This window comes from Staurois parvus, unplaced genomic scaffold (genome assembly GCF_062004578.1).
Source record: "Staurois parvus isolate SC_StPar_1 unplaced genomic scaffold, SC_StPar_1.0 ptg000131l, whole genome shotgun sequence".
Classification (NCBI taxonomy): domain Eukaryota; kingdom Metazoa; phylum Chordata; class Amphibia; order Anura; family Ranidae; genus Staurois; species Staurois parvus.
Genome location: NW_028317927.1, coordinates 2,426,140 through 2,444,779, shown reverse-complemented (window position 1 = coordinate 2,444,779; position 18,640 = coordinate 2,426,140). Strand labels below are relative to the sequence as shown.

Sequence of the window (18,640 nt, the reverse complement as noted above, 5' to 3'; positions counted from 1 at the left end):
CTCATGAGGGCATATGGTTAAATACGCTTCCACCAGTGTTTAAACAAAAATGCAGTATTTACTATACTGTTGTCCATAGCAACCACCAGAACAACTCTGCGCTGTGTTATTTAAACCTAAAATACTGCTCAAGCCATATCTCCAGATCAATAAACCCCATGAGAACACTGCACAGCGCTAAAAGTAATACTAAATACAAATAAATATATGTATATGCACATCAACAAAACATCCCATAATACCAAAAATGCAAATAGTGCACATAGCAACCAGATGTCCATTGCTTGTTTTTTCCCCCAAAATGACAACAGTGTGTCATTTTCCATAGCAACTGTCCATCAAACTGATAAAGTGATCAAAGCGATCGATTTCAGTATGCAGTATACACCCTCTGTGTATAATAAACAATCAAATATCCAATGTATTACCATAGTGTGCAATAGCTGTTGTCACAGCAACCATCAAAGCAAAATAAAAGTGACAATCAGCACAGATATAAAGTAGCAAAATTTAAAAATCAGGCTTTTTCTGATTTTTTTTAGCATTGTGTACGTTATATCTATAGATATATATAGATAGATAGATAGATAGATAGATAGATAGATAGATAGATAGATATAGATATACGTATCTATATATATATATGCAACAAAAGAAATAACAAAAAAGACAAAATTGAAAACACAGGGCTGTTTTTGAAATGTTGCCTTTTATTTTCATTTCTTTTGTTTTTTGTGTGTGTGTAATGTATGCAACAAAAACTTGTTTTTTTTTACATTTTACATTTCCACCAACTGACATCAATCTTGTAGATCAAGCTGTTGCTGACCATCTAGGCAAGATTAGTCAATCAAAATGCTGCTGGAAGAAGCTTGATTGCACAGCCTTGTGATGACAGTGCAGAGAACCCCATGAAATTAGCAGCAGCAGATCTGGTCAGTTTCAACTTGCTCCATGCGCTGACAACTATTCTCAGTTGCTCCTCAAAGTAATTTTGTTGATTTGTTTCTTATATTAATCATCACATTAGTGAGACCAAAAATGTGGACAATTGTGAAAACGATGATCTATATCACCCTTCTGTCTGTGCAATTAGGCTCAATTCACACAGCTCACACACCTGGGTCAGGAATTCTGAGGAGAAGGTGAAAATGACAGTATCTCCATTTTTTTGTGAAGGGACTTTAATATTCAAAGCCCCATTACATTGGGGGGCATTTATCAAGCAAATTAGAAGCATGATAACAACATTCAAATATCCGATAATATTTAATGAGCCCTTAGGGTGAGAGTTGTTTTTTTTCACAGAAAGGTCCTGAAATTCATGAACATTTCGGTGAACTAATATCTCCCAGTTCCACATAATCAAAGTTACCAGTTCATGAATGGTTTGCCCAGCACAGTAACCCTTTAAAGCAGAACTGCACTGCATCTGAGCCCCACAAACCAAAAATGCTATTTAATTCGATTTTAATATTCAAACCAACCTCCCCATCGTTCCATGCCTCCGTGCTTTATTTTGCTGAGAAATAATTTTGAAAAACACCCCCCCTAGCATTACTGGCAGTGGCCATCTTGAGTAAGGGCAGATGATTCATGTATCATTTACTTCCTGGAATCCATCTGCTCTTAGCTCAGGTATAGCCTGAGCAGAGAACCCTCGCCTCCTGAAGGCTGCTGGGATGTATCATGTCATTTGCCTAGGCATGGAAACCAGGAAGTAACTGAATTAATGTAAAAAAAAAAAAACAAAACAAGTAAAACAAGTAAATATAATATACTTTCATATCTATTCACTGATGCTAGCAGCATAAGGATTACAAATAGTCCATGTTGTTTGAGAGAGTGAAATTCTTTAAAAAAATATTTGTCCCCATAGTAATATTGGCACTGCTATTACCGAACATGTTTTTGCAGGTGCCGGCCCTGGGGTAGATATCCTCTTTATAGTCTCACTACCTACTGAGTGACCTAGAACAAGCATGCAGCCAGTGAAGTATGCATGCTTGTACCCCTCACTCAGGAAGATTCATGTTCCAGATGATGATTGTAAATGTAACTTTTCTGATCTCTTCCATACAGATTTATCTGTGGACGGATTTGGCTTTTCCAACAGTGGACCAAATGGCACTTCATTACGGGTCAATGATGATATTTTCTTGCCAGCATCACCTCCACTCTGGTTTGTTCTTTCCAGTGATAAACAACCCTGTGACCGCACTGATCCTGACACGATGAATTCTGACGCGATGGATTCTGACAATAATCTGCTGTCAATCATCATTCTCATGCTGATTCTACTGTTTCTTGGACCAACAGAAAACAGATGGTAAATTATTATAACACTTTTCTTATATATTGCCTAGGCAGGGCTCCTACATCACATGTAGACAAATTCTATTCCCTGTTTCATTCTCTAAATAATTGAAAAGATAAATGTGGCCCATTGTGCAGGATACAGGTTTTCATGTCATCCTTTACTGTTTCTGAGCCCGCAATATTTATTCATCCTGCATGCCTCTCTAGTCTACAATTTTGGAGTTGCAATATCAACAGCAAAGGGTCACCTAACAACTTTTTACTGCTGGAAAATAACGTCTTATACGTTAAAATTATTGTACTGTCCTTTGTATGGATTGGTTACTGGTGAGTGCATTTCCAAGCTGGGTTTGCTAACTTTTTGGGTCACCAAATGATAATAACTTACTAAGATTCATAGTTTTGCTGAGTTCCCTTACTACAACCCCAAATGTGGTTGTCACACTAATACACTGATCAATAATTAGGTCCCCCAGCAGTTACCCAAAAGTGAACATTGGTTTTACATGGATTTAGCTCTTGCTTGTTATTCCAGACATTTTGATCAATTTCTGTACATACTATTTACAAAACCTTTATATATCCTACAGGATTCAATACTGCTGGCTGAAGCGCATGTTTAAAGATCTATCTGCAGAGATGATGAGGATTTGTACACCTGGGATGGCAAAGGACATCACTTTATCACATGAAGGATGAGCGCCTGAGATTGCTCAAGCCACCACTATGCCACATGAAGGATGCCAACCTGAGATGATGCAAGACGCCACTATACCACGTGAAGGATATGCACCTGAGATGACACAAGACGCCACTATACCTCATGAAGGATACACACCTGGGATGGCACAAGACACCACTATACCACGTGAAGGATGCGCACTTGAGATGGTGCAAGATGCCTCTATGCCACATGAAGAGTGCGCACCTGGGATGAAGCAAGACGGCACTATACCACATGAAGGATGCACACCTGGGATGGCGCAAGACGCCACTATGTCACATGAAGGATGCACACCTGGGATGTCGCAAGACGCCACTATACCACATGAAGGATGCGCACCTGGGATGGTGCAAGAAGCCACTATACCACATGAAGGATGAGCATCTGGGATGGAGCAAGATGCCACTATACCACATGAAGGATGCGTACCTGAGATGGTGCAGGATGCCACTATGCAACATTAGTGGCGTGGGAACCTGGAATTACGGAGGATGCCATTGTACCACATGAAGAAAATACACTTGGGATGGCGCAGGTCGCCACTATACAACATGAAGGATGCGCACCTGGAATGAAGACGGATGTCATTTTGCCACACAAAGAAAATGCACCTGGAATGATGCAGGATGTTACTATACCACATGAAGGACGAGCACCCAGAATGACAGAGAATGTCACTATACTGCATGATGGATGCGCACCTGGAATGACGGAGGTTGTCACTATACCACATGAAGGATGCGCACCTGGGATGGCGCAGGATGCCACTATACAACATGAATGATGCACACCTGGAATGATTGAGGATGTCACTATACCACATGATGGATGCACACCTGGAATGATGGATGTCATCACTCTACAACATGAAGGATACACACCTGGAATGACAGAGGATGTCACTATTCCACATGAAGGATGAACACCTAGAACGACAGATGTTGTCACTCTACCACATGAAGGATGCACACCTGCAATGACGGATGGATGTCACTATACCACAAGAGGAAGACATAAGTTCTGCCCTCTTCTCCCCCTTCATCGCTCATCCACCCATTCTTCCTTCCCTCCACCCCCTCCACTTTCTCCCACCCTCATTCTTCCCCCCCCCATATCTCCCCTTCTTCCCCGCTCATGCTTCCTTCCCCCTGACTCCCCCCCCTTTTATTTTCAACTCCTATGCCCCCCCTTCTACTCTTCCTGCCCTCTACCCTCTCCCTCACTCATTCTTCCCTCCCCCCTTCTTCATCCCCTCTATACCCTTCCCCTCTTCCTCCCTCCACCCCCTCCCTCCACCCCTTCTTCCTCCCTCCACCCCCTCCCTCCACCCCTTCTTCCTCCCCTCCACCCCCTCCACTCTTCCTCCACCCCTTCACTCCTTTCCACTCCTCCTCCTTCCTCCACCCCTCCTCCTCTTCCACCCTCCACCCTCCTCCTCCCTCCACCCTTCTTCCTCTCCTCCACCCCCCACACCTTCTCCCCTGTCACACTTCCTTCCCCCCATCATCTACCCTCTTGTCCTACTTCCCTCAGCTACCCTTCTCCTCACATTATCCGCTCTGTTCCCCGTCTACCCTCATTCACTTTTCCTTGCCTCCCACTCTTCTACCCCAACTCCCTTTCACCAACCCCTTCACCACAATTCTCCTCTCTGACATGACTTAGCTTCTCCCCACCTTCTCCCTGCCCCGCCTTTAACTTCATTCGCTCTCCTTTCCATCCCCCTTCTCTCCTTTTCACTTTTTCCCCCCTTCTACCTTCTTTGCTCTCCTTTCCATCTCCCACTTCTCCCCCCTTCTACCTCTTTTGCTCTCCTTTCCATCCCCCTTTTCTCCTCTTCACCTTTCCCCCCCTTCTACCTTCTTTGCTCTCCTTTCCATCCCCCTCTTCTGCCCTTCCAACTTCCTCCTTTCCTAGCTCCCATAGGCCCACCTCCTTCTCTTTCACTTCCTTCCCTCTCCCTCATTGTCCAGCCTCTCATTCTATCTTTTCTATTTCCTCTGTTTCCAACCCATTCACTATCTCCTCCTCCCCCGAAAGTCTCCACTCCTCCCTTTGCAATTCACGTCCTTCTATCTCTTATATTCCCTCTGTTTTTATCCCATCCTCAATCTTCTCCCCCCAAAAGTCTCTTCTCCTCTCCTTTCAATACAAAACCAGCCTCTCCTTCTTATTCTTCTATCTCTTCTGTTTCCATCCCATCTTCTATCTTCTCCTTCCCCGAGTCTCCTCTCCTCTTCTTGCAATTCACAACCAGCCTCTCCTTCTTTCTCTTCTGTTTTCATCCCCTCTTCTATCTTCTCCTCTCCCAAAAGTCTCCTCTCCTCCCCTTGCAATTCACGTCCAGCTTCTCCTTCTTCAATCGCTTCTATTCTCTCTGTTTTCATCCCATCTTCTATCTTTTCCCCACCCTGAAAGTCTCCTCTCCTCCCCTTGCAATTCACAACCAGCCTCTCCTTCTTTCTCTTTGGTTTACATCCCATCTTCTATCTTCTCCTCCCCCAATAGTTTCCTCTCCTGGCAGGATGCCACTATACAACATGAAGGATGTGTACCTGGAATGACGGAGGATGTCACTATACCAGATGAAGAAAATGCACCTGGAATGATGGACAATGTCACTCTACCACATGAAGGATGCACACCTGGAATGAAGGAGGATGTCACTATACCAGATGAAGAAAATGCACCTGGAATGATGGACAATGTCACTCTACCACATGAAGGATGCACACCTGGAATGAAGGAGGATGTCACTATACTACATGAGGAAGACACAAGTTCTCCCCTCTTCTCCCCCTTCATCACCTATCTATCCATTCTTTCTCTCTTAACCCTTTAGCAGCCGCCTTCTTCCCATCCGCCCATTTCCCCACCTATTCTTCCTTCTCTCCACCCCCTACACTTTCCTCCACCCTCATTCTTCCCTCCCCCCCATATCCCCCCCTTCTCTGCTCATTCTTCCTCCCCCCTACTCCCCCCCTTTTATCTTTAACTCCTATGCCCCCCCTTCTACCCTTCCCCTCCTCCTCCCTCCACTCCACCCCCTCTACTCCTCCTCCTCCCTCCACCCCTTCTTCCTCTCCTCCACCCCCTCCACTCCTCTTCCTCCCTCCATCTCTCCTCCTCCCTCCACCTTTCCTCCTCTCTCGACTCCTTCTTCCTCCTCTCCACCCCCCTCCACTCCTCCTCCTCCCTCCACCCCTTCTTCCTCTCTTCCACCCCCCTCCACTCCTCTTCCTCCCTCCATCCCTCCTCCTCCCTCCACCCTTTCTTCTTCTCCCCAACCCCCCTCCCTCCCTTCACCATCATTCTTCCCTCCAATATGCCTTTGTTCCTCCTCACCTTCTCCCCCTCTCCCCCACTTCTCCCCCCTTCACCTCTCTCTGCCTTCTACCTCCTTCACTCTCCTTTCCGTCCACCACTTTTCCCCTCAGCACCCCTCACCCCATTCTACCTCCTTCACTTTCCTTTCCACCCCCCCTTCCACCCTCATTCTTTCCTAGCCCGGCTAGCCCCCAACTCTTCCCCTTTCACGTCCTTCCTTCCCTCTCCGTCATCGTCTAGCCTCTCCTTCTTCCTCTTCTATTCCCTCTGTTTCCATCCCCTCTTCTATCTTCTCCTCCCCCGAAAGTATCCTCCCCTCCCCTTGAAATTCATGTCCAGCCTCTCCCTCTTCTATCCCCTCTGTTTCCATCCCATCATCTTCTCCACTCCAGAAAGTCTCCTCTCCTCCCCTTGCAATTCACAACCAGCCTCTCCTTTCTCTTCTATCTCTTCTGTTTCCATCCTATCTTCTCCTCCCCTGAAAGTCTCCTCTCATCCCCTTGCAATTCACGTCCAGCCTTTATTTCATCTATCACTTTTATTCCCTCTGTTTCTAACCCATCCTCTCTCTTCTCCCTCTTTGAAAGTCTCCTCTCCTCCCCTTCCACTTCACATCCACCCTCTCCTTCTTCCTACCACTCAGCCTCTCCCTTCTCTCCCCCCACCCCATAGTCTCTCCACCCAATCTTCAACCGTACTTGATTGTTCCCTCAACCCCTGCACCTCCTCCTTCTTATGCTCTACCTCCCTCCACCTTCCTTCCCTTCCCCCCATAGCCCCACCTCCTCCCCTATCCCCCCACTCCTTCCCTCGCCCCCACCATCCATGCTCTCCATCTTTCTCTGCTTCTTCTACTGCTTCCCTCCAATCCACTCTCTTCTCCCCACCCCATAGTCCCCTCTCCTCAACTTCCCCTTCTCACCCCCCATCCTCCTTCCCTCTTCCCAATTATCCACCATCTCCTTCTCCCTCTTTTTCTTCTTTCCACTCAAACTCACCCTCCTCTCTCCCCCTATATTCCACACTCCTCTCCTTCACCCCCCCCCACCTTCCTTCTTCCCCCTCCACCATCGTCCACCATCTCCTTCTTCCTCCTCTACTTTCCTCTCAACCTCTCCCTTCTGTCCCCCCCATGGTCCCCCCTCCTCTGTTTCTACCCTCTTTCTTCCCTCTCACCCATCATTCACCCTTTCCTTCTACCTCTTCTCAAATGTGGCCAACATATTGGTGTAGTAACAAAACATAAGTAAACAGAAAACGGTGTGCCATTTATCCTCAACAGTAAGCTCTCAAAGACGGTACTAAAGTACAATACTATACGTGATAGAGGCATCTCAATCCTTCTATAGGGAAGGCCAATCAATGTCACCCGAACAACAAATGATGAAGATGAGGATGCAGAGATTTTCCGAACAACTTCAAAATGCAATAGATGAAGCAGCGAATCAAGATCTATTGATCATCATGGGGAACTTCAATGCAAATGTAGACTGTGCATCTGAAGATGAAATGAAGCTAGTGATAACTTCACACAGTTTTGCAAAACTAACTAACCGTCCTTCACATATAAATGATTCCAGCACCACAAGAGTTGGCTATACACATGCACCTCTCCAAATGGCATGCATCATAATCAAACTGACTACTTCTGCATAGGACAGAGGTGGAAATCTGACAACAAAGACTAAACCTGGAGTTGATTGTGGCAACGAACAGGAGCTTTTGACGTGCAAGATCAAGGTACAGCTTTGCAAGAAGAAGATATGACGATGAGAATATTCCACAAGATTACTGGATTAAACTAAACAACAGATTTGTAGTTCTGGGTACAGGAGGCAGAGAGCCCAAAGAATTATGGAATGACATCAAAACCATAATTATTGAAGAAGCTGAAACAATATTACAGAAGAGGGAAAAAGCCAAAAAGTCATCTTGAATTTCAGAAGAAACTAGAAAAATGGCAGAACAAAGAAGACAAGCCAACATTTCTGGTGATAGTAAAAGTATCTCAAATGAATCAAATGTTTCAATGCCAACTTCGGAGAGATAAAGAACGATATCTCAAAGATATTTGTAAGAAAATTTAAGCTGAGCACATAAAAGGAAAAACCAGACTAGTTTTTCAGGACATTAAGAGATTGCGGCAGAAATTACAACCTAGATTGGTGATGCTTAAAGATGGATTGATAATGAATGATCCAGAGAATATTATAAAAAAGATGGAAAGAGTATATCGCTCCTCCCATGATATCCTCCTCTCTAGCTCCCTCATCACCTCTTCCCACGCTCGCATCCAGGACTTCTCCAGAGCCTCTCCCATCCTCTGGAACTCCCTACCACAGCATGTTCGGTAAGCCCCCACCCTGTCTGCCTTTAGGCGATCTTTGAAAACTCACTTCTTCAGGGAAGCCTACCCCACCTCCACCTATAAACAGTACTTGAATCACCTCCGCCAGATCATCCCCTGCAGCTATCACCTTTTGTATCACCTAGCCCTTCCTTTAGATTGTAAGCTCCACGAGTAGGGCCCTCCTATTCCTTCTGTACTGAAATGTATTGTAATTGTACTGTCTCCCTTATATTGTAAAGCGCTGCGCAAACTGTTGGCGCTATATAAATCCTGTATAGTAATAAATAATAATAATACCTGCTTTTATATTAAAAGAGCAGCATGGATGACATTGTAGAATCTGAAGTGACTCCTAAGACAAGCCAGATATTCATTCCTATACTGAAAAAGGACGATGCTAAAGATTGTAACAACTACAGAATGATTGCATTAATTCCACATTCCGGAAAGTATTATTGTATTGAGGAATGCAATCATATATTATGGGCAGCACAGTGGCCAAGTGGCTAGCACTTCTGCCTAGCAGCATTATGTCCGTTGGTTTGAATCCCAACCTTGGCACTACCTTCATGGAGTTTGCATGTTCTCCCTGTGCCTTCATGGATTTACTCTGGGTACTCCGGTTTCCTCCCATGAAATACATGCTGGTAGGTTAATTGGTTCATGTCTAAATTGGCCTTAGTATATGTATCAATGACCTTAGATAGTAAGCTCCTTGAGTTCAGGGACTGATGTGAATGTACAATATATATGTAAAGCTCTGCGTAACTGATGATGCTACATAAGTACCTGTAATAAATAAATATATTGAGTGAGAGCTACCTGAAGCTCAGGATGGGTTTAGAGAACATGGAGGAACGAGAGACATTATTGCGAATGTTAGATGACTATTAGAGAACACCTAAACTTACAGGTGGCTCCCCACTTCTCAAATAGAACAAAATATTTATGAAATGCCCAAATAAACATCAGATCAACTTCTAGGCATAAATATGGTCTACATATTGTCAGAATACCTCAGCCAATCACAACACATGTGAGCATACATTTTTAGCATTTTGAAGAGTAGAGTAGAGTAGGGACTGGCCAGAAAAGGATTACTTTGACGTAGTTGGCCAGCTAAAACATGCATTGGAAAGCATGTGAACCAAAAATTCCTGTTTTCATGCAAAGTTTACTAGAAAAATGTAATTGTGTATAACAGTGAGCTGAGGGCTCATACAGAATTTTTAGAGTCAACTGCAATTTGAGACGCTTTGAGGATTCATTGAATAATAAAAAAAATTGTAAATTTTAATATTGTTGCCTAAAGCCTCCCTTTTATCCAGATCAATATATAGCTTCTAGTGAGTAATGTAAAAGTAAAGCCAAAACGTTTTTATTTTAGCTTTGGAGAAAGTAGAGACGGATTAGAACCCCTGTTCTATTGTTCTTATTGCTGTTTGTGCCCCCATTAGAGAGATTCAGCCTCTCTATTTGCCCTGTTTACCATTATCACCAAACGTGAAAGAAAATCCCAAATTTTGGCTTGTCACCAGAACAAGAATAGACGGGAAATCTTCCAATGAGGACACTAGTTCTGGTGACAACCAAGCATTCCCTCACTTTGGAGGGATTTCCTCTCACTTCCTGTTTTGGCTATGAATTTGAAAGGCGAGTGAAAAGAAGTGCCTGATGTCCAAAGGGATACAAACTGAACGATGTGTTAGAATGTGTTTATTGAAAATAGCAACAAGTACACCGTTCCAACACGTTTTGGGGGAACAGGGATTGAGGGAGGAGCTGGCCCATTGCAACCATAGTAGTGACCTCTAACCCCCCTTCCCCTCCACCAGCAGTATCCTCTCCCCCCCCCCTCCTCTCATGGACAGGTATTTTAGAAATCTCAATTCCCAGCAATTGGCTGGGGATTGGGACTTTTTGCCCCTCCCCCCATCCTTGTGCTCTAAGGCAGCTGCCTAAGCAGCCTTATTCTGGAGCCCAGCATATGCTTAGGCAGCCACCTTAGGGCACCAGGGTAGCTGGGGGGCAGAAAAATCTCAATCCCCAGCCAATTGCTGGGAATTCAGATTTTTTAAATACCTGCCTTCCGACAATACCCTTTATTACCCTGGAGCAACTGAAAGCTAGCATCTCCTCCTCACCCTCCCACCAGCGTACAGCTGCTGCATGAGGAAAATCCAGGGGATCGGTTCTAGTAAATGCCCCCCCCCTGCTTGGTCCTTCCCCTTTCAGCAGCACTACTAAAGGATTTGTTAAAAATATTAAAAAAATAAAAATGTAAAAATTAAAAACTACTTACACCATCCACTGTCCTACTGACACCAACCTCTGCTCTACTGACACTGTCCACTGCTCTACTGACACCATCCACTGCCCTACAGACAAAAACCACTGCCCTACTGACTCCAACCTCTGCCCTACTGACACCGTCCACTGCTCTACTGACACCATCCACTGCTCTACTGACTGACACCAACCTCTGCCCTACTGACACCATTTACTGCCCTGCTGACTGACCCCATCCACTGCTCTACTGACTGACAACAACCTCTGCCCTACTGACACCATCCACTGCTCTACTGACTGACAACAACCTCTGCCCTACTGACACTGGCCACTGCCCTACTGACTGACACTGGCCACTGCTCTATTGATTGACACTGTCCATTTTTAAAATGGGCTAAGATTGTATTTCTACAGTGACATTTGTCTTATTATATTTTCTACATTTTCCTTGCTATTTAGTTAGGCCTTGCTAGTTATTTTTTTTTTTAAATGGCGCTGAACCCCATTGATCTTTGATCTCTTTCATGTTGTTCGGGTAGATCTCCACCTCTCAAAAGTTGCCTACCCCTGCTTTAGAGGTTATGAAGTATATCCAGGTTGCCCACTTTGCATAATACTTTTCCTAGCTGTCCTCACAGGTGTGCAGCCATTCCTCTGCCTACATAATAGTTTGACTTGCTTGATCCAATGTTCAGCTGAAGGCATCTTATTACAGGATACTGAAATTAGTCCTTTAGTGGTGTTCAATAAGGGTCATTTTGAAGTTGGATGATAGTGATATCTGAGATTAAGCGGCTTGCTATGGGGGCACTCGGCAGGAGGGAGGGGCCAGGAGCGTTGGTGGGGGACCAGAGAAGAGGAGGATTGGAGCTGCTCTGTGCAAAACCACTGCACAGAGCAGGTAAGTATGACATGTTTGTTTGTTTGTTTTCATCTGCTTTTTAAGATCACATTAAAAATTTTGGCAGGCAAACCAGTACACAAACTAATATATTTCAACTGTGTATTCCACTGTAAATCTGATGTTCCTTGTAAAGGTCAATTGCAATTGCAGACGAGCTGATTATTAGCAAGATGCTAATTTTCTCTGTTAAAACTGCCCATTGAGTTTAGTCCCACTGCTTCATGTAGTGCCTGTGTGTATGGGGCTAATTGGTCATCTCATCGTTTTGATGAAGCTGGCACAAATTAGCACATGGAGGACGGCAGTACAAACAGTAATAAGCACCTAGTGTCGGACTCAGTTTTCATATCATAAGGTTGTGGTGAGAATAAGTGATTGGTGGAAATTAAGTGATATTGTTTATTTAGTCTTCAGGAAATTGTTGTGGTGCAAACTATTACTGCAGATTGTTGCAGATCCCCACAAATAAAATTACATCAGACAGTCCGTCTTGTACTGTCTAGGATGTTTACAGAGTTTACAAATGATTTTACAAAATAAGGCTCTTTTTAAATGTCCAGAAACAAACAGAAAAAAAATAGAAAAGAGCTGATTTGCTAACTAAAATTGAACCTGTGCCTGGCTCTGGAAAAGGGAAAATGTCACACAATTCTGTGGAAAATAATTACCTGGATCTGTTGCAGACATCAAAGAGCCAAAAAATAAACAGTCAGTGAAGTGAAAGTCACCAGTCTGTATTTGTCCCAGATGCATCATGGCCTTAACAAAGCCGTACATTATCAACCTGTGAAAGAGAGACACACACCATTCAGCACAGTTTTATAGGATTTACAATGACTCATACTTCTGTTCCTAAGCATCCTACATATACAATTCTTTCTAAACTAACATCACAAATTGTGAAGTAGGCTGTGAGCAAAAAGGTGGAAAGTACAAAACACACAAAGGATCTAAGAAAACAACACATGCAATGGAAGTGCTGACAGCACAACTCTGGGTTAAATAGGGAGCTATTGCTTGAAAAATATATAACTTGGGGGAAAGCCACAGAGTAATGGCAAAGCATATTGTGGTCTACAGCATGAACAGATTTTGTACATGCTTCTAATATATCCACTTTAAGACCAGGCCTTTTCTGACACTTTTCAATTACATGTAAAAATCAGTATTTATTGCTTAGAACCTCCCAAACATTATATATATATATATATATATATATATATATATATATATATATATATTAGCCCTAGAGAATAAAATGGTGGATTTTGCAATTTGTTTATACCACACGGCATCTGTGCAGTGTTTTTTTTAATGCAATTTTTCTTAGAAAAAATACACTTGAATGAATTTTAGTGCACGCAAATACAATATAATACCCAATTGTTTGGTAAAATATAAAAGATGGTGTTACATAGTTACATAGTTAGTCTGGCTGAAAAAGGACAAAAGTCCATCCATTTCAACTATAAAAAAAAATTAAAAAGAGTAGAGAAAAATAAAAATAGCTGCTATTGCACACTACGTTAACCAGATAAAACCTCAACAAATATAAGAACTGAAAACGTGCATCTCTAAAATCTGCAATAAATCAAATTATGTCTGATAAAAAAGGTATAAATAAATATATTATGAAATAAGAATAAATGGTATCAAATGTTCATAAAGTGACAGTTCGTGCTAAGGTGCCAATCACAGCTGTTGATTACTTCAGTATTCAGTGATGTGCCCAAAGTTGTGGTAAAAATACGCACTCACCAGATGCGTATTTTAAATACGCATGTAATATGTATAGCCATAGGTCTGAGATCGGAGCTGCTTTCTTCTACCGCACCATCTTGCACCTACCACCCCGCCTGGGGGTGCTGCATGTCCGTTTGAGCTAAATTAATTTTCAGAACCCACCCTGGAAGTTAGCTGCAGTATCCCACAGGACCCTGGGGAGGGAGTTTCCATCTCAGGCTGCAAACACCCATCCATCCTTAAAGGGGACCTCTGGCAGGAATAGATCCTTGTATATCCAGGAGATATCCGCTGAGCTGCACACCATCCAGAGGGGTACTGTCAGCGTGCATTGATACCTGATGCCTTCTCCTTTGTTCCGGCTCCTGTGAACTCTGAGGGAGGCGCTGGGACTACTGCACAGAGCGGGAGCTGAAGGTGGAGGTGTCACTTTCTAAGGCAGCGCTGATCACAAGATGGTGAGAGGGAGCACAAATTGCGACCCGTGACTGGATCACTAGGTGCAATCTCTTGATGACTCTGTGTAGCAGTGCCAGCAGAGTGCAGGGAAGGGGGTGCAGAGATGGAGCACTGTGTGTGTAGGGCAGCAGTCAACACAGACTGAAGGTTGAGCAGAGAGAAGGAGCACATGGCTAAAACAGGAGCTGACATCCAGTGTTTGGCAGCAATGATGCAGACTGCAGAGAGGGGTAGTATCAGGAATGGACTCGCCAATGGTGGTGGGACTCACCTGCCTTGTGGGCTGCAGTACCAGGGCTGGCCAGCGGGTGCTCTCAGCAGCCAGAAGCTCACTCCTGCAATCAAGCCATCACCTGAGGTTGATTGCAGGAGGTGTATTTAAGGAATGGCCCGGCCTGCAGTCAGGGCCTTGGAGAAATGGTCCCATGAGCCCCTGTACCTGCATCCTGTCTGCTTCCTGCCTGATCCTGACTCTGCTTGATCCTGACTCTGCTTGAACTCTGCCTGCACCGACCTCGACTACTCCTGACCAATCTTCTGCCTACTCCTTGTACCTTGTCTGCCCGTTAGCTACCGACCCGGCCCGCCTGACTACGTTGTTCTCGATATTTATATATATATATATATATCAGTTAAGGTTTGGGTTTGTTGCACCTTGTTGTACGTATTTGTGTTAGCTTTGGGTTTGGTTTGTTGCGCTGCGTTTATGTTTGTGTTGCCCTTAATAAATTATATTGTTTTACACGCTATACCTGAAGTCTGTGTTTCCCTGTGTCGGTCCACACACCTCTGGTCATACCCGGAGCCCTGACAGGTAGTGCACAGTTAGAAGAGACTGAATATGGCAGGAGGTGAGATCATAGTAGCTCTATGTTATGCCATAACTGTACATAAAGCTATTATGATCTCACCTCCTGCTACATTCAATCTCATTCAGCCATGACATTTTTACATACTCTTTGTAATGTTTAAACGATGATAGCAGTCCTTCATTTTTTTATTGAATAAAAGCTCTTTTCTTATTATTTATAGCTTTTTTTAACTTTGGCCATAAGCCACATAGATCATCTGAGATCATTTCTCACATACAGATTTTTAGCCTTTTGCCCATGAGAATATATTTTGCAGTGTGTTCACATACAGTCTTTTTGAAGAACTCCCATTTCTGTGTTCATCGATGCCAATATTCCCTTCCAGTCTTGGAAAGCAGCTCTCAGTCCTAGAAAAATAGCTCTTAAAGTTGAGTGGTTTTATTTTTCCCGTATGTGCTTGATGTTTACAGCTAACAACAAATGAAATCATGTTATAGTCACTGCTACCCAGATGTTCTTTTATATGGACATTACTAATAAGCTCTGCATGGTTTGAGATTACCAGGTCCAGCAGAGCATCATTCCTAGTTGGGGCCTCTATGAACTGTACCATAAAATTGTCCTGTAGTGGGTTTATAAATTTTTGCCCTTTAACTGTTCCTGCGGTGACTCCAGTCAATTTCTGGGAAGTTAAAATCCCCCATTATTATAACTGTCCCAGCCCTTGCAGCCCTTTCGATCTGTGCAAGGAGCTGAGTCTCCACCTCCTCATTAACACTGGAAGGCCTATAACACACTCCAATGATTACCTTTGTAGTGCGCACCCCATGTGCAGTTCCACCCATAATACTTCAGCCTTATCACACTCTCCATAAACTAGGTCTTCTTTCACACTCGCTCTGAAATCACTTCTCACATGAAGACAGATACCACCACCTTTCCTTTTTACCCTGTCTCTCCGAAAGAGAACATAGCCAGGAATATAATAGCCCAGTCATGTGAAGAATAAAGCCAAGATTCAGTTATACCAATTAAATCATAGTTCTCTCCATGCGCCAAAGCTTCCAACAAACATATTTTGCTTGGCAGACTCCTGTCATTGGTGAACAATCACTTTAATTCCTTGACACCCTGTGCACACGTATTTTCCATATTTTTTATTTTCGTACAAATGGTACCAATTCCAGTGGTTGTTTGTAACATGGGAACCTTCTTATCACTTGCCATAACCCTGCCCCCATCTTTCCCCATTCCACCCACCAATAAGGACTAACCCCTGCCTGATCTGTTTGCCCCATTATAATCAAATTCTCCCTCCCCCCTCGATCCTAATTTAAATACTCCTCCAGCCATCCCATAAACCTCTCCCCCAGCACAGCAGACATCCTTCCATTTAGGTGCTATGCTGAGTAAAGCTAACATGTCATGTTTTAAAGGTGCGCACGCTCGCAGAATGGCACCAAACTATGGTATATACAATGGAATGTACCAGTTTAGAGTTAAAAACACACTGAACGGGTGCTCCAGATAATTGTTGTATACACACTCCATGCAGTCAGCTGTGTCGGACAGGCTTGTATGCTGATAAATTCAGAGCCCATGAATCCACGTGAATCAAAGAGTTCCGTTCAAAAACATAATTTTTTAGATAAAGCATAGAAAAGTCTCACGTGGCGCTACACAGCATAATAACTGTTGGTCAAATCCAGGCTGAAGGAAGATGGGATGTGCCAGTCTGACTGAGCAGGAGGATGGGATCTGTGGCAGGAGACTGCCAGCCGTGGAAAGGTGGAACTCCTGGAAGTTGCATCACCGAAACCTGGACATTATCAGCCACGTAGCAAGGACTGCTGGAACATACCATGGAGAATGACTACTGGCTCTATATTGGCACAGGGTCATACAGAGAGTCAGGGTCATGCTGCCTCATAGGAAAGTTTTTTCTTGGGAGAGTGCATGTGATCAGCACAGGGCCAATCAGCACTCTCCAGACAGATATCAGGGATCCTGCATCCTATAGGAGAATGAAAACTCCTCCTACAAGCTTTAACCAGTGCTCAGCAGGACACTGATAGAAGTCACGAGACTGCTATATACTGCTGATGAGAAAAGGTATTTAGCAGTTTATATTTACTAAAATAATTGCATCTCCATGTTCTGTGTACTGTGGAAGATCAGATATAATGAATCCAGGGTCCTGGGTTTAGTAACACTTTAAGCACGGGAACTTCTCCGAGAATAAGAGGTCCATCACCAACTGGAAACTAGCAAAAAACTGAGGACTCACAGAGTGTGTAGGGCTGTGTCCAAAAGCTTTGCCAGTGTTCAATCACCTGGAGGTAGAATAATCTCAAATTGCAAATGGCGAGCGCTGTACAAGTGGGAGCAGCTAGCACTGGAGATAGTGACACAAATCTCAACAAATAAACACATATAAAAAGTGCAGCGCATAAAACATATAAGTGAAAAATTAACATGTCAAAGAATATATATCACTGTAACCAATATATCATTATTAGACCACAGTGATGTCAAAACAAAAAGTCCATTCCAGGATAAATCTGTATATCAATATTGTGATGCAAGTAGTCACAGCAAATCGTGTTCGATTACACACAGTGCTCTGGACTCCAGCGTGCAATCCACCACCACTGTGCACTCACCAGAAAGCTACTTGTTAGGTAGCGCATGAAACAAGAGATCTGTCAGGCTCCACCCAACGGGATCTCTAGTGGTCCACGGCACGGGGTTTCCCAGGGCGCGGAGTCTAAGTCCCAGTCTGCCTTTTCACCAGGGCCCCTGATGGTGGGGATGGACTTGGTGCAAGACTGAAACCAGGTCGCGTTCCTGGGCACCCCCGGCGGTGGCAGAGGGGTCCCGCTGGGGGTATGTGCCCGGGTTGAGCCTGCTGTGAAGGGGATGACAGATCCTGATCTGAGCGGGATGGATGGGATGACAGATCCTGATCCGAGCGGGATGGATGGGATGACAGATCCCGATCCGAGCGGGATGGATGGGCAACTGTCAGGAGTGGACGAGGTCAGACTAGCCGGGTCGGAATTGTGCGGGCAGCGTGGTACAGGGGGAGTAAGCGGAGAATAGTCGGGGTCACAAGCCAGGTTCAACAGGTAGCGGGCAACGAGGTACCGAGGGTCAGGCAGAAGGATGGTCAGGGACGAGCCGGGGTCAGAACAGGAGAAGGCAAGCATAAGTCAGAACAGGCAGAGTTTGGCAACTAGGAAGCGTACTTACAGGACTGGAACAAGACCTTGCGGCAACTTGGAGATGCACAGGCAGCTTTAAATAGGGCGCCCTGCTCTCCCATTGGCGCGGCCGCGATCGCTACTGCGCATGCGCGGCCGCCGCGATCGCCGAGGATTCTGCGCTCGCCGGCTGGGACGGATCGGCGGTCTGCGCATGCGCGCGCCGCCGAGGACCCGGGATCCCTGACATTGCCCCCCCCTATGGGCAACCTCCGGATGCCCAACCGACCCCTACCCAACGGCTGGTTCCGAAAAAATTCCCGCACAAGCCTTGGGGCGTGCACATTTTGGGCCGGCTCCCATGAATTCTCCTCCGCCCCATATCCTTTCCATTTAACCAGAAACTGAGTTTGGCCTCCCCTCTTCCTGCAATCTAAGATAGCTTCAACTTCAAATTCCTCCTCCCCATCCACGTCTACTGCCTCCGGTGGCTTAGACCTTCGATCCGGG

The 18,640-nt window shown here is 44.6% G+C and overlaps 1 protein-coding gene across 1 annotated transcript in view; it reads right to left on the bottom strand.

Moving 5' to 3' along the window:
- SLC9A9 (solute carrier family 9 member A9) overlaps positions 1 to 18,640 on the bottom strand; it is a 931,015-nt gene that overhangs the window by 720,427 nt on the left and 191,948 nt on the right. Inside the window, exon 5 of the mRNA XM_089672557.1 lies at positions 12,582 to 12,697. Within this exon, the coding sequence (XP_089528683.1) occupies positions 12,582 to 12,697 (116 nt within the window). The remainder of the gene's footprint in view (positions 1 to 12,581; positions 12,698 to 18,640) is intronic.